This window comes from Erinaceus europaeus, chromosome 10 (assembly GCF_950295315.1).
Source record: "Erinaceus europaeus chromosome 10, mEriEur2.1, whole genome shotgun sequence".
In the NCBI taxonomy this organism is placed as follows: Eukaryota; Metazoa; Chordata; class Mammalia; order Eulipotyphla; family Erinaceidae; genus Erinaceus; species Erinaceus europaeus.
In genome coordinates, this window is record NC_080171.1 from 14,234,752 (window position 1) to 14,251,251 (window position 16,500).

Below are 16,500 nucleotides of genomic sequence, written 5' to 3' on the forward strand. Positions count from 1 at the left end.
GCTGTTCTAGAAATAAAGCAACGGGCTGAAAGGCCGGACGAAGCCTCAGTGAGCCGTAACAAGGACTCGTTGCCAGAGCTATGCCAGGCTCTGATTCTACACAAGGACTCGTTGCCAGAGCTATGCCAGGCTCTGATTCTACACAAGGAACACGCTCTTACCGTCATCGTCTTCCTGGTTGGGGTTTGGTACATCTTTCAAAATGCTGAAGATCTCATCATTGGTTGCTTTACTTTTAAAGGCAACAGACAAACAGAGAGCAGCAGAATGCCCAGGAAGCGCATCTAACCATGGGGGAGGGGGGGTGAGACACACAGGCGTTAAGTGTTGTCTTGCTTGCAAACAACTGAGAAACTTTTTTTTTCAAATTGGAATACTCAAACCCAAAATCAATCTATATATTTAATCTGTATAAACATACATTTCACCTAAGATATGGCACAAGATCATTCTCATTTCAGTAACTGAAGTTCAAAGTACCAGGAGTGTTAAGTCTTCCTCAAGGACAAGGGGAGGAGATAAGTGGACATCATAAAACCTTCTACATGTACTATGCCAGACAACTAAGAGCTGCTGTGTTCATTTTTGCCACTGCCGCTTTCCCATATGTTTCCCTTGAGACGGTGGAAACCGAATGTGAAGATGGCGACGGCTCTGGGTGTGTAGGAGGCCTTCCTCTCTTGCTCAGAGTGTAAAACCACTCACTGCCGAGACTCCATGTGCTTACTACCAGCTAGTCTCTGCTGAATTCTTACTGTATAAAATCTGTGACTGTATATTCCGTAAGCCACCCCTGGCCAGATCCATGGTAAACCCAGCCTTAATGTAAAGTAGACAAAGAGGCAATAGAGAAAAGGCAGTAACTGAGCACCTGGGATAAATAGTCAATTACAACAGTATTCATGTGTTGGGTACTTTTCCCTAAAAGAAAAATAAATGAAGAAAATCCAAAGTCTTCTTGCACTGAGGAGTCTACATTCTAGCTGGGGAAGCGAGGCATTCGTACAAGTAGCCAGAGTAAATCCAAACAGGCTTTCTAAAGTTTATAGGAGTGGAGCTCAGGCTAGACCCCAGAGAGCAGGAACTGGAAATAAGAAAAGGCTTCCCAGTCTGGGCAGAGTCCAGAAGCAGGAGCTGAAAAACAAAGTGGGAACAACTCCTAGGAGGACCCTTAAATGGTAAGTTCAGTACTTTGATAGTAAAGATTGCATCTTAATGATTCTCTGAGTAAGTATAGGCAAAATTCCAAACTTGCCAACTTTTTTGTTGTTGTCTCCCAAGGTTTTATTGCTTTGGGCAGACTAGTTGGAAACACAGGGAAAGATACCATAGCACTTAAGTTTCCCCCAATGTGTTGGGCTGAACCAAGCCACATGCACTGAAAATGGGGTGCTTTTAAGTGCTGCAACAAGCCTTTCTCTTTCAGAAAATCACAGTGCTTAAGGGCAGGGCTGCTTAGGTTATATGCCTGGGTTTGAATCCACTTAGAAGTGATGTTACTATGGCGTTACCTTTTGAAAGTCATTTCCTCACTTAAACTGATATAGTAATCACCTCAGCATCACTTATGGATAAACATAATGGCACAGGAAATGAGCTTCATGTTGGTGCTGAGTTTATTCTAAGGGAAGCAGACACAGAGTTTGTGGCATAGTTGGAGAACTAGAGGCAAGAGTGAGAAAGCTAGGGAGTGAGCGTATTTCAAGATGGCTTACAGAGGGGTTGTGTTCAGTGACATCTGGAAAGCCAAACGTAGGAAAACTATACCTAGTTCTATCAGTGGTCACTAATGTACAACACGGCTTATCAAATTATAGCCCTGTTTTCCATTGCAGTCTGAGATGATGAGACCAAAAACTAGAAAACTGTATTTAATCATTTACAACAGAGACAATCTTGGTCCAAGCACAGTCTCTGTGCACCAGTGTGCCTAACACCCCAACTTAGCTTCGATGGAATTCAAGTAGCCCCACCATCATGACTCACATTTTCATCTTAGTAAGTTCTAGCTACAAACTCTTGCTATATACTTAGCAATTTCTAACAACATTTTAGCTATGTGATGCAAGCAGTATGTGAAGAACTGACAAAGCAGTGATAACTATGTATTCTATTTTACTTTTTATCTATTCACTTTTTTGGATAGGCACCTGCAGATCTGCTTCACCACTTATGAAGCGACCCCCTGCAGGTGGGGAGTGGGCGGGATCCTTATGCGGATCCTTGAGCTTCGCGCCATGTGCACTCAACCCATTGTGCTATCGCCCGACCCTTCATAACTATGTAGTTCTAAAGAAATCCTGAGCATGATGGCAGGGCAAATACTGCAAAAACAATAATGGCTAATGTCCTTTCAAGCACCAAAAACATACACTGCATACAAGTTCACTTTCTTTACCTTAAGTAACTGACTCCAGAATATTTGCACTAATGTTTCTTAAAGACAGGAAATTATTTTCTTACTTACTGCTACTTTCATCTCCATATTTGTAAATGCAGGTTGGATTTGCAGGACATAAAGCTGAGAAGGTAGGAGGAACAATATCTAATATACGCTGATGGTAAGACAACCTACAAGACAAGTAAGATTTAGAAAGTGTCCATCGGTTCCACTCTTCGGCAACATCTAAATCACCGAGTAAAGTCACAATTCCCAGTACCCTGGATCCAAGTGGCAACCAAGAATGAAAGTTTCCCTCTTAACAAATCCATCCAACTTTTTAAAGCCTGCACACCAAAAAACTCAGGTGTTTTTCAAAACTATGGGGCTTGTACTGAGCTCAGTGTGGACCAGCATGCCCATGAGCCCAGTGGTCAAGGATGGACACGGGCTGTGATAGGGTGGTGGTGGAGACAGTTTGTGTAGCTGAAGAATATACAAACATGCTGAGCTAACGGGAGCCCAGTTTCTTACAGTCTGAAATAGTTTTTAGAAAACATGGCAATGGGGAAGTCTAGAAAAAAACAAGATGCTGGGTTGGAACTGAGGGAAACACATACCCAAGTAGAAATAAAAATAGCTACAAATGTGTATATGTGTGTATGCACACACACAGTGTATACACACACACGCACACACTGTGCATACACACACACTGTGCATACACACACACACTGTGTATACACACACACAGTGTATACACACACACACACTGTGTATACACACACTGTGTATACACACACACACTGTATACACACACACACACTCACAGCGTCCCAAGGATCTAGAGAGAGTGATATCCCAATACCCAACACCAATGAATACTCAAGTGTTCAGATCTTGGCTCCCATACACTATACTCCATGAGTACAAACTAGAGCTCCTCAAAAGATTCCAGGGTAGGGACAAAGAAACAGGGAAAGTCGGGAACATCTTGTTCCAGAAACAAGGAAACACTCAGTGAATGGAAAGGGACGATTACAACATTTAAAAGGAGCAGAGGAGGCACAAGGACGCCCATGTCCAAGGAGGTTCCAATGGGCAACTATGGACTATTTGGGCATCAAAACAAAAAATATTATAATCCACCAAGTGAACTACAAATCCATTAGTTTCTAAGGACAAACAAGAATAAATGGAGATAGGAGAGAGCCTTTATTTTCGAAATAGTAACATGCCAACTAATAAAGATGGAGTAATGGAGAAGGCACTGTCACGTAGCACCACAGCAGTGGCATTCTCAGTGAAGCTCTGATACAGAACTGCATCTGAGTGTTACCTCAGAACATCTCCCACAGAAGACAACCAACTACAAAGGGAAAAAGTAGTGAGCTGAGGTAGAAAAGCCTGGCGGACACTGACCAGATGCCAATAACATCACCAGGGCGAGATTTATGAGTTTCCAACTGTGCCACACAATTTTGTCAAGAGGACCAAGTCAGGTCCAGACTCTTTCATGTATGTGTTCCTGGACAGGGTGTGGGGCCAAAGACCAAGTCAGGTCCAGACTCTTTCATGTATGTGTTCCTGGACAGGGTGTGGGGCCAAAGCCACACGGCAAGACTTGGAGCTGCACTGTGGACTGTGTGGTAGTTCTGACTGTTCCAGAGATGAATGCTGGTTTAGTATGACAAGGTCTCAATTTTGGGGAAATATACCAAGTTATCACACTAGTTATCACACCCAGGGCCTCAAACAGGAAGAAATGTACCCACTGCTGAGCCCTAGCCCTCACCCAAGTCTTCACGAAAACTTGAAAACTACGAGGGAGGTGGTTGGGTAGCAGAGTGCATGTTTTACACATGTGAGTTCCTAGATTTAATCCCTGACACAGTACACAAAAAAGGCAGTGGTACTTTGGCCTCTCAATTTAAAATAAATAAATGGAAACTAGGAAGAGACGCACTTAAAAAAATTTTTTATTGCATTTTAAAACTTGTATGTATTTTGCATTTTTAAAGTTTTAAAATGCACTGAACGATACTCTGGACACACATTACAAATGCACAGAAGAGAACAATCCTCTTGCTTCTAGCAACTAGGAGACTAAGAAGAAAACACAAAGTACTCACCGCATACATTTTTCTAGGACTTCTCTTACAAATTTTGGTTTGGGGCTTTCAGGATCTTGAGTAAGACAATCTGACCTGGAGAGTAGACATGGTGTCACAAATTCCTACACACAATCGGCACTAATGCCCAACTTGTACTTAGCTACAAAAGCTCTCTGTCGGGATCATTTCACATGTACGTGCATAGTGTGCGTGTGTGTGTGCGCGCGCGCGCGCGCGCGCACACACACACACACACACACACACACACACACACACACACACACACTCAGTTCTGGTCATCACCAGGGGGTTTCATTACTCCAGCTTTTAGTGACCCAGCCACAGAGACAGAAAAGAGCCACCAAGCAACAAAGCTCCCCTCGTGCCACAGTGCCCCCACCTGGTGTACCAGGCTTCCAGAGAAGCCGGGTCACAGCCACCCTCTCAGCTAAGCTACTGGCCCCTCATTTATAGACTGATACATTTCTGAGCATAAAGAATGCTTTTATGTGTGGCTTAAAAACATTCAGGGAGTCCTGTTGTGTTAAGAAAGGAATGACAAAATATAAAGTCACTACTTACCAATCTTCCCAGCTCCAACGGAACTGGAAGTTATTGAGATGGTGGGAAAACCAGTTAATAAACCTACACGGAGAAGTAGGAGTATGGACGAAGCAGGATGGTTAGCTGAGTTACAGCCGGGCTTTATATAAGCCCTCACACAAACCCTTTTAGAGTTCAACCAAAAGCATACCTCTTACCTACAGTTACACCTTACCCCTTAATCTTCAAATCCTGGGACATATTCAACTTCAAAGTTAAAGATCTCACCTCACTCCTAACAGTGTCCTATGTTTACGATAACAGATAGGAGCACCCTTTTGCTGCAGTACCATACAAATTTAACAGAATCTTTTGGCCACTGGGGCTCCCGCTCCAGGCTGACTCTTGCAGACGGACAGAGAGAGAAAGAGAGAGACACCACAGCACCGAAGGCTTCTGTAGTGGAGTAGGGAGGGGCCTTGAATGTGGATCAGATGCTGGGCAAAATAGTGCACCATCCAGGTGAGCAGCTTACAGAAGCCTAAGAAGACCGTCTAAGGAGTGTATTATTTCTCTTATTGAACTAATACAATAGAAGAAACTGTAGATGAAACTTTACCAAGAGTAGAGTCAAACTATAGCGCCTCATCAACATTACACCTTCCCTCTGGGGGTCGGGCAGTGGTGCAATGGGTTAAGCTCATGTGGCGCAAAGCGCAAGGACCGGCGTAAGGATCCTGGTTTGAGACCCCGGCTCCCCACCTGCAGGAGAGTCACTTCACAGGCGGTGAAGCAGGTCTGCAGGTGTCTGTCTTTCTCTCCCCCTGTCTTCCCCTCCTCTCTCCATTTCTCTCTGTCCTATCCAACAACGAACAACATCAACAATGGCAATAATAATAACCACAACGAGGCTACAACAAGGGCCACAAAAGGGGGAAAAGTGGCCGCAAGGATTCATGGTGCAGGCAGAGCCTAGCAATAACCCTGGAGGGGGAAAAAAAAATACACCTTCCAAGTCCCTCTTTCACTTAAACACACAACTGATAGCTAATTGGGTTTCAGTCACCTTGATACGCTGTGTAATGCTGAGAAATTTGTAAAAGCCCAATGTGCACTTGCTGGACAAATGGCATAACTGCCCAAAACAATTACAAGTCTTATTTTTATTTACTTATGAGAGCTCGACACCAGTCACTCAGTGATTTTGCGGGTACTTCTACTAATAGGTCAGAAAACATCAGCTGCTTATAGCAATGCATCTATGATTTAAACCATAATTAATTCAAGACAAAGTTAAGAGCACAGGAAAACCCATATTGATAGTTTTCAGATGTGGGATTTTAACAATGGGCATGAAAGGTCACAGAATTGGAGAAATGTTCAGCACTGTCCTGATCTGACTTGGAAGTAGAAGCTCAGCTAATAAAGTAACCGAAGACCTCACCCTTAAGAAGACAGAGGACGTGCAATTACCACACCTATAAAAACCCAATGTGGTTTTTAGCATAAACAGAATATTGCCACTATAGTTACACAGGAGATACTTATATTAGAACCAGCTACCATCTATGACAACTTTTTTTTTTTTTTGCCTCCAGGATTATTGCTGGGACTTGGTGCCAGCACTATGAATCTACTGCTCCTGGAGGCTATTTTTTCCCTCCTTTTGTTGCCCTTGTTGTTTATTGTTATTGCTGCTGTTGTTGTTGGATAGGACAGAGAGAAATGGAGAGAGGAGGGGAAGGCAGAGAGGGGCAAACCTGTTTCACTGCTTGTGAAGAGGACCCCCTCCCACAGGTGGGGAGCTGGGGGTTTGAACCGGGATCCTTACACCTGTCCTTGTGTTTTGCAATGTGCACTTAACCTGCTGAGCTACCGCCCAGCCCCCATATCTACAACTTTTAATGTAAGTAAACATATTGTATTAGACTCTTCTACTTGCAGTGAGCATAAAGTCTATTTTAAATGGTTCATAGTCTGTAAACTATTATCAAGTTTAGGGGGTCGGGCGGTAGCACAACAGGTTAAACGCACCTGGCACAAGCGTGAGGATCCTGGTTTGAGCCCCCGGCTCCCCACCTGCAGGGGAGTCGCTTCACAAGCGGTGAAGCAGGTCTGCAGGTGTCTGTCTTTCTCTCCCCCTCCTCTCTCCATTTCTCTCTGTCCTATCCAACAACGACAACATCAATAACAACAATAATAATGACTACAACAATATAACAAGGGCAACAAAAGCTAATAAATAAATATTAAAAAAAAGATTTAGTTTAAAAAGTCATTAAAAACCAGCAAATGGAAGAGTGCAACATAAGCATCACTTTATAGTGAAAATTAAGACTAGAAAGTATAGTGTTAGACATTACAAGTGTGAGTTTACTATTACATAAAGGATTACTGGGGAAGGGGCACTCACATAGGAAATTCCTAGTAAAGCCAATGCTTTGCTAATCAAATTCTTTCTTAAGGTCTGGGGAGCAGAAGCCACTAAAAGCAGACTGAAATAAGGAAAGTATTACGACTCTGTGCATGCAGAAACAGAAGTCAGCCATCAGTCAGTACAGAACTAAAGCAAAGACTGTACCTGTCAACGCAAGTGGTATTCATAGTGTCCAGACGCATGTACAACATCTCAGTTGCCTGTGCAAGCTATGAGTTTGCAGATAAGGAAAATTGTTCTCCACCTTCCTTCAAAAGTCAGTTGTAATTAAGAAAAGTCCTAGAGCAACAGTGGATAAAGTGTTTGACTGCCCTGTGCAGAGCTCCGGTTCTCCCCTTTTTTCATAAGTAAGTACATCTTAAGTGGCATCTTTTAATGTGACTTGGCACTGTTTCAAAAAGTAGCTTAAGGGCCACCGATGATATAAAACGAATTTACCCTGTATAGGCCAATGAAATCAAGTAGTGACCAGTTTTGGGGTGTTAAGACAAAAACTGATTTTAATGACTAAGAGAGACCAGAGCACTTGCTGTTCACCACCGGCTTATGTGGTGCTAGGAACTGAACACCGGACTGCTAGGATTTCAGGAGGACACGTTTGGTGCACAGACCACAGTGCTATTTCCTGAGTCTAAGATAATGAACATTTTTCAACGTACCACCCAAATTTTCTGAGCACTTTGGTAATCCATTCCTACCTCTCTCTCTCCTTACCTATGTGCCCTAGCAAACACTCACCTGATGTCATGAAATTGCTTTCCACTTTCTAGAAAAGGAGTCACATGAAGTCACATTTGCTTGGTATCTCTCACTAGGCATGATTATTCTGCAATTCAAGCATGTCACTACTGACAGCATCAAAAACTTTTCCAGCGCCAGGTGGTGGCGCACCTGGTTAAGTGCACACATTATAGTGTGCAAGGGCCCAGGTTCAAGCCCCTGGTCCCCACTTGCAGGGGGAAAACTTCATGATGGGTGAAGCAGGGCTGCAGGTGTCTCTCTCTCTTTGTCACTATATCCCCCATCCCTCTCATTTTTTATCTCTAATAATAAAAATTAAAAAGAACAAAATTTTCCTTCTTACTATTGAGTAGTGTTCCATTTTATAGCTGTAACAAATTTGTTAATCCATTCATAAATTGATGGGCACGTGCACTGCTTCCAGTTTGAGGTTATGACAAATAAAGTTTCTATGAACACTTATGTCCAAGTCTCTATAGGGCTAAATGCCCGTTTATTTCTCTTGGGTAAGTACAAGCATACCTCAGAGATATTGTGGAACTGTTTTTAGAACACCATGATAAAGAGAGTGAGACAAGGGAGGCCATGCATGTTAATAAGTGCAAGGACGCAGGTTCGAGCCCCAACAACTCCACCCCTTCAGGGGGCCCACTTCATGCGTGGTGAAGCAGGTCTTCAGCTGTTTATCTTTCCTTCTATCTCCCCATCCTCTCTCAATTTCTCTCTGTCCTATATAATAATACATGGTGGGGAGAGGGATGGCTGCCAGGAGTGGTGGATTCAGTGTTGGCACCAAGCCGTAGCAACTGGAGGAAAAAAAAAAAAAAAAAAAAGGGTGACAATCAAGTGAAATACATTTTGGTTTTTTTAATGACTAATGTTTACACTCTATCACAGTCTGAAGAGTACAATAAAGGGGACAGGCAGTGGTACACCTGGATAAGCGTACCAATTACAGTGTACAAGGACCGAAGTTCAAGCCCCAGTCCCTACCTGTAGGGAGAAAGCTTCAAAAGTGGTGAAGCAGGGCTGAAGGTGTCTGTCTCCCTCTCTTCACCTCCCCTGGCCAATTTTCTGTTTTGTTTTTTTTTAAAGTACAATAGCACTATATCTATAAAAGAAGTACATTCCTTCAAGTGAGCACATGTTGTTGAGAAAATGATGCTTGTAGAGCTGCTTGATATGCAAGACTGCTACAAATCTGCAGTTTATAAAGTGTAGTAAAGTGAACAATGAGAAGAGAGAGGACTTAGCCAGGGGCTTGGAGGTCTCGGGTTCAATCTGTAACATCATCTGCAGTGCTCCAGTTTAAGAATACCTAAGAGGGGAATGCCTGGGTTGTATGATACATACATGTTTAACTTTTATAAACTTTTTAAGAAGTGATTTGCACACATATGTAGAAATACTTAATGACTGTTCAAAAACAGTTAAGTTTAAGACAACAGAAAAGGATACAACTTGGGGTAGAGATCCAGGCTGAAGTTTACAGAGTTCAATAAGAAGTGTTGTATACATCACATCGATGTGAGGCGGGGCTGGAAGCTGAAACAGTTCTGCAAAGATCACCTGCAAAAGAATCATGACTCAGAAATTTACTCAACCATCACCTATGGCATTTCTACTATGAAAAAGGCATAATCTCCTAACTCCAACTCAAATTCATAATGAAAAAAGTGTAATAGTTAAAATTATGGTCTTAGGGAACTGGGTGGGTAGAGCAGTGGGTTAAGTGCACATGGTACAAAGCGCAAGGGCCGGCCTAAGTATCCTGGTTTGAGCCCCCGGCTCCCTACCTGCAGGGGGTCGCTTCAAAAGTAATGAAGCAGGTCTGCAGGTGTCTATCCTTCTCTCCACCTGTCTTCCCCATCTCTTAATTTTTCTCTCTCCTATCCAATAATAGCTATGATGACAACAGTAACAACTACAATAAGCGCAGCAACAAGGGCAACAAAATGGGAAAAATGGAACAGTGGATTTGTAGTGTAGGCACCGAACCCCAGAGATAACCCTGGAGGTAAAAAAAAAAAAAATTATGGTCTTAAAACAGAGCTGAGAGTGAGATCATCCCATATTCATCCTTCTGTTTCTGACTTATTTCACTTAACATGATTTTTTTAAGCTCCATTCAAGATCAGCTGAAAATTGTGAAGTCACCATTTTTAATAGCTGGGTAGTATTCCATTGTGTATATAGACCACAACTTGCTCAGCCACTCATCTGTTGTTGGATACCTGGGTTTCTTCCAGGTTTTGGCTATTACAAATTGTGCTGCTAAGAACATATGTGTACACAGATCTTTTTGAATGGGTGTGTTGAGTTCCTTAGGATATATCCGTAGGAGAGGAATTGCAGGATCATAGGGTAGGTCCATTTCTAGACTTCTGAAAGTTCTCCAGACTGTTCTCCACAGAGGTTGGACCAATTTACATTCCCACCAGAAGTGCAGGAGGGTTCCTCTGACCCCACAACTTCTCCAGCATTTGTTGCTGTTACTTTTTCTGATAGATGACATTCTCACAGGAGTGAAGTGGTATCTCATTGTTGTCTTGAGTTGCATTTCTCTGACAATCAGAGACTTGGAGCATTTTTTCATGTGTTTCTCGACCTTTTGGATCTCTTCTGTGGTGAATATTCTGTCCATGTCCTCCCCCCATTTTTGGATGGGGTTATTTGTTTTCTTGTGGTTGAGTTTGGCAAACTCTTTAGATATTTTGGTTATTAGCCTCTTGTCTGATGTATAGCATGTAAAGATCTTCTCCCATTCTGTGAGGGGGTCTCTTGGTTTGGGTAGTAAGTTTCTTTTGCTGTGAAGAAGCTTTTTAATTTGATATAGTCCCATAGGTTTATGCTTGTCTTAGTTTTCTTTGTAATTGGATTCGTTTCATTGAAGATGTCTTTAAAATGTATGCGGAAAAGAGTTCCGCCAATATTTTCCTCTAAGTATCTGATAGTTTCTGGTCTAACATCCAAGTTCTTGATCCACTTGGAATTTACTTTTGTATTTGGTGAAATACAGTGGTTCAGTTTCATTCTTCTGCATGTTTCAACCCATTGTTTCCAACACCATTTGTTGAAGAGACTCTGGTTTCCCCATGTAATAGTCTGGGCCCCTTTGTCAAAGATTAGATGTCTATAGGTGTGGGGGCTCACTTCTGGGCTCTCAATTCTATTCCACTGGTCAGTGTGTCTATTCATGTTCCAGTACCAAGCAGTTTTGACGACAATGGCCCTATGATACAATTTGACATCTGGGAGTGTGATGCCTCCAGCTCTGTTCTTTCTTCTCAAGACTGTTTTGGCAATTCTAGGTCTTTTCTGGTTCCAGATAAACATTTGTAGCATTTTTTTTATTCTCCTAAAAAATGTGGTTGGAATCTTGATGGGGATAGCATTAAATCTGTATATGGCTCTGGGTAGTATATTCATTTTGATGATGTTAATTCTTCCAACCCATGAACATGGAATATCTTTCCACTTCTTTGTGTCTCTTTCAATTTCCTTGAGTAGTGACTTATAATTTTCAGTATATAAGTCTTTCACTTCTTTGGCTAGGCTTATTCCTAGATATATGATTGTTTTTGTTGCTATAGTAAAAGGAATTGATTTCTGGATTTCATCTTCTTCTAACTTAGTGTTTGCATAGAGGAATGCCACTGACTTTATATGGAAAATTGGGAAATTTTATGCATGTAGAAACTATTGTATTTACTGTCAAATGTATAACATTAATTCCCCAATAAAGAAATAAAAAAACATAACTTAAAAAAAAAGCCAGAGCTATAACTATCAGTAAATGATCAAATGAAAACTTCCTGTGTAAAATACAAACAAGAATAGGTACAAATTAATGCTTATCTGATCTATACTCCCAGCGATCTGTTCTGTAGAAAACAGAATTGTTACACATGCACAAACTACTGTATTTTACCACTGACTATAAATCATTAATCCCCCAATAAAACATAAATAAATAAAAATTCCCACTAGGCTACTGGTTTCAACCTCCCTGCTTTTTACTAACATAACAAAGCACAATATATTGACAGTAACTTTTGACAATCAAGAAAACAAACAAACCAAAAAAAAAAAAGATAATTTCTTTAACAAGAGTTTCAAATTCTGAAACAGACTCCTGTAGAAGCTTACCTCTACAATATGGTAGTTCAAGGGGATCTTGTTCTTCCCTGGATAGCTCACTAGCTGTGCAGCACTGTGAAGACATGATTAGAACTTAATCACCACACAGAGATACACAATAACCAAACGGCTTCAAAAGCAATGTGCTTTTAATAAAAGGAAAGATGTTCTTCCCCGAAATTGTCTAGATTTGTTACTGAACTACAACAAACATATTTCAGCTGCCCCCAGGAACAGCCCCGAGCCCCTGCACACAATGGTCCCAGCACTTCCGAGCCCTCACCCTCTAACTTCAGACACAGAAGACAGGGAGATGAAAGATCAGTGTCCTCTACTGGGTGAACTCTCTCCAGTATCCAAACTCAAATACCTGAAATTCCTTGAAAAAAAAACATCAGAAGAAGTATAAATAATAACACTAAAGGAATATAGCCACCATCTACTCTAAAGTCTTAGCAGAGAAGACACTAAATTCCTTTCCGTCTTATACTCTAAATAAAAACTTTCTAGTATTTAAGAAGTTACATAGGAGATTCTCGGCACTATCACATGACACAGCTGAGCAACTAGTTCTCTGGTCTCATGAAAGTAAATAAATCTTCAGCCGGAGGTGGCACAGTGGAAGATCATAGGCCTTGCAAACATGCTATCCTGAATCCCAGCTCTCTCCTGTTAATAAATGTGTATCCACTAATATTCACGCACTTATTTAACATTCAAACCAAAGCAGCCTACCTTTCAAGTTGGAGTCATACGTGCATCACTATGCAACACCCTTTGGCAGGATCCACCAGGAAGCCAGGAATATTTTCTGACATTCCTTTCTATTTATTTATTTACCTCCAGGATTACTGCTGGGGCTCAGTGCCTGCACCAAGATGAGTCCACTGCTCCTGGAGGCTATTTTTCCCCCCTTTTGTTGCTCTTGTTGTTTTATCATTGTTATGGTTATTATTATGTTATTGATGTTGTTGTTGTTGGATAGGACAGACAGAAATCGAGAGAGGAGGGGAACACAAAGAGGAGAGAAAGACACCTGCAGACCTGCTTCACAGCTTGTGAAGCGACCCCCCTGCAGGTGGAGAGCCGCGGCTCGAACTGGGATCCTTACACCAGTCTTTGCACTTCGCACCATGTGTGCTTAACCTGTTGTGCTACCGACTAACTCCCCGACATTTCTAATAACTTTTGCCCTTACCAAAAATTTTCAAAGTTGGCATCTTTTTTCCCCCTTTAGATATGCCACCAGAAGAATCTTACCAAGTTTTCCTTTCCTTCCAGTGGGACTTAATGATGCAGTGAAGATTTTCTTCTATTACAAATCTTTCCACAGAATGACTCCCCGGCATTACAGGACCCTGGGAAGAAAACCAAATGTATCTACTATTGACAGAGAAAAATATTTTCTTCCACTTTGTCAATGACTACTCAAAATCCCACTATGCCCAGACACTGTCTTGGTTGTTGAGGATAAAAGTTCAGAAGGGTGAAAGCTCTGTATCTCAGCAAATCTCCTTGTTGTGCTCTTTATACCCACAGAGTCTGCCAGCTACAGCGCTGCTTCTGCCACACCTAACATCAAACACCACTGCCTTCCTGCACATTAACTCACACCTCAATTTTTACAGGAAAAATCAAAATATTTAAAAAACAAAGATAAAAACAAACTTTATACCAAATGATTGAATGGTTTTGAATATAGATAATTAAAACACAAATTTGCAGAAAAAAGTAATCAAACTGTCAATTAATTGTCACTCAGACTTTGTGAGAACTGTGCTGCTTATGGAAGTTGGGGAAAGAGGCCTAAAGAGCTTTAGTGATGGGTATAGTGTGAATCTATATCCCTGTAATCTGACAATTTTATAAACCGTCACTAAATCACTAATAAAAGTATTTAAAATCTATTCATACATGCTAAATATAATTTCATACAGTGAGGAGATACCATTCACTGAACTGCTGATTACTACTGACCAGAATGAATAAACCCAGAATGAATATGTTCTAGGCATAATTCAAACAAGATCAAACTACAAACACAAAGGAATACAGACTATCTCCCTGATAGGCATGTAGCTGGTCACGAACCTCGGGATCATCTGTATAGTCAAACATCCTGAAGATGACCCTCGGCACTGGGTACACTGAGTCTTCAGTGTGAGGCGGTGGTGTGAAAGGCGGCAAGTTGTGCTGTAGTGCTTCACACAGGACGCTGTCAAAGGCCAGGTAAGGTCGCAGGATGTGCCGCTCCTGCCAGTGATCCTTTTTCAATTTCTGAATCTGGGCCCAGAGGCAATCTAGATACTAAAGACAGATTTGTAATAATTAATATGTATTTGGAAGTTAGAACAACATTTTGACTGGACAAAACCATAGATCACCTCCTAAAAGACAGATTACAAAAGTAGCCAAGTTACAATTAAGTAGATCACAAAGCAACGGCACTATGCTTTTGTTTTAATTATTTGCTTTAAAAACAAACAAACTACCTTCCATGGACTATTACCACATGTGGTTTTCAAATAGGGCATTAAAATAAAAATGTTGATCTTACAATATCTGGCATCTCACAGGAGGAATGTTTCAATTACATTTTAAGATATAATAGAATACTGTGTATGCTGGCAGTTATGAGGTTTTAAACCCTGACATAAGATGTGGAAGCTTAAAGTACACAAACCGAGCAATTTCAGCATCTCAGAGATAAGGTTTACTCAAGAGAGCACTCTGCTTGTACTGTAGAAGACTGAACTCAGTTTACCTCTTCTTGTGGGTGTGGTTTCTCAGCTGTCCAGACTTGTAACATGGGCACATGAGTCTTTAGGCGTCTTCTAAAGTCAAAAGTGAAAAATCCACAGTTAGGTTTTAAAAAACATGAAAAGCTGTTCAGTTGCTTTCATAATTAAAAAAATTCAAGTCAAACCAAAGAAGCAAAACATTTTTATCCGACTGGCTTCAAAAAATGTTTGCTAATGTACCATACTGTCCCCAAATGTGGGTAACTATGCAGGTTCAAAACTGCTGTCCAAAGAGGTAATCGTTACTATCTCTCTAGAAGAGATCTGGAAAAGTCTCAGTTCTTTTTAGAAAGCAATAGAATAGTTTCAGAACTACTTCAAACTGGGGCTGGGAAATGGTCTGCCCAGCAGAATATACGTACTACCACATGCAGGGACTCAGGTTCAAGGTCCTAGTCTCAACTGCAAGAGGGAAACTTCAGACAAGCAGTCAAACAATAAAACAATAAACTACAATAATAATAATAATAATAAAAGGGCAACAAAAGGGGGGGAAAAGTGCGATTTGGGGCCAGATGGCGCACCTCCAGTTGAGCACACCTGTTATAATGCGCCCTGGTTCCCACCTACAGAGGGAAGCTTTGTGAACAGTGAAGTAGTGTGGCAGCTATTTCTCCTCTATCTCCCTTCCCCTCTTGATTTCTATCTCTAATAAAGAGGAATGAAGGATATGTAAGTACCACAGGTCAATTTTATGTGCACTAGTATTTGAGAACTAGTGTGTTGGGAAATCTCACACCTTCGTAAGTATACAAAAAAAGCAGCTTATTAAGATGCTGTATTGCCAATAACCACAACAATGATAAAACAACAAGGGCTGAAAAGGGGGAAAAAAATAATAGCCTCCAGGAGCAGTGGATTCTTGGTGCAGGCACCAAGCCCCAGCAATAACCCTAGAGGCAAAAAAAAAAAAAGAAAAGAAAAGAAAGAGAACTCATACCAAATAACACACTTATTATACCAGCAAGATATCCAACATTTGTGACCTTACTTGAGATAGCTTTCCGTGTTGGTAAAGATGCGGTCCATCTCTGCGTCTTTCTTCTCGTACAACTCCTTTCCAACCCAAGGCAAAGATGACAGAAATGCATACACGTACCAATCCCGTCGCACCTAAGGAATTTTTGAAGTTTACTTAGTTATTCTTAGATAAAATTCTAAGGAAGCTGCTTAATAAGGATGAAGATATCTGGCTCACTTCTGGTATTTCTAAGTATGTCAGTTCTAATCATACCAGTCAGATAACTAGAATTAACAGAGATATAGACCCATCAGTATGGGATTTTTATTTTCAGGTATTAAGATTTTATGATATGGTTTTGAATTTAAAATTTTATTACAAAA

At 41.2% G+C, this 16,500-nt stretch overlaps 1 protein-coding gene across 2 annotated transcripts in view; it reads right to left on the minus strand.

The window, feature by feature from the left end:
* Positions 1–16,500, minus strand: part of NCBP1 (nuclear cap binding protein subunit 1) — a 40,144-nt gene that overhangs the window by 8,726 nt on the left and 14,918 nt on the right. For both annotated transcript variants that reach the window (XM_007524121.3, XM_060199132.1), the window contains 11 exons: positions 16,148–16,269; positions 15,120–15,189; positions 14,447–14,662; positions 13,616–13,713; positions 12,365–12,428; positions 9,674–9,784; positions 7,619–7,683; positions 5,077–5,139; positions 4,513–4,587; positions 2,468–2,571; positions 162–284 (listed from right to left, as the gene is read on the minus strand). In XM_007524121.3, the coding sequence (XP_007524183.1) occupies positions 162–284; positions 2,468–2,571; positions 4,513–4,587; positions 5,077–5,139; positions 7,619–7,683; positions 9,674–9,784; positions 12,365–12,428; positions 13,616–13,713; positions 14,447–14,662; positions 15,120–15,189; positions 16,148–16,269 (1,111 nt within the window). The remainder of the gene's footprint in view (positions 1–161; positions 285–2,467; positions 2,572–4,512; positions 4,588–5,076; positions 5,140–7,618; positions 7,684–9,673; positions 9,785–12,364; positions 12,429–13,615; positions 13,714–14,446; positions 14,663–15,119; positions 15,190–16,147; positions 16,270–16,500) is intronic.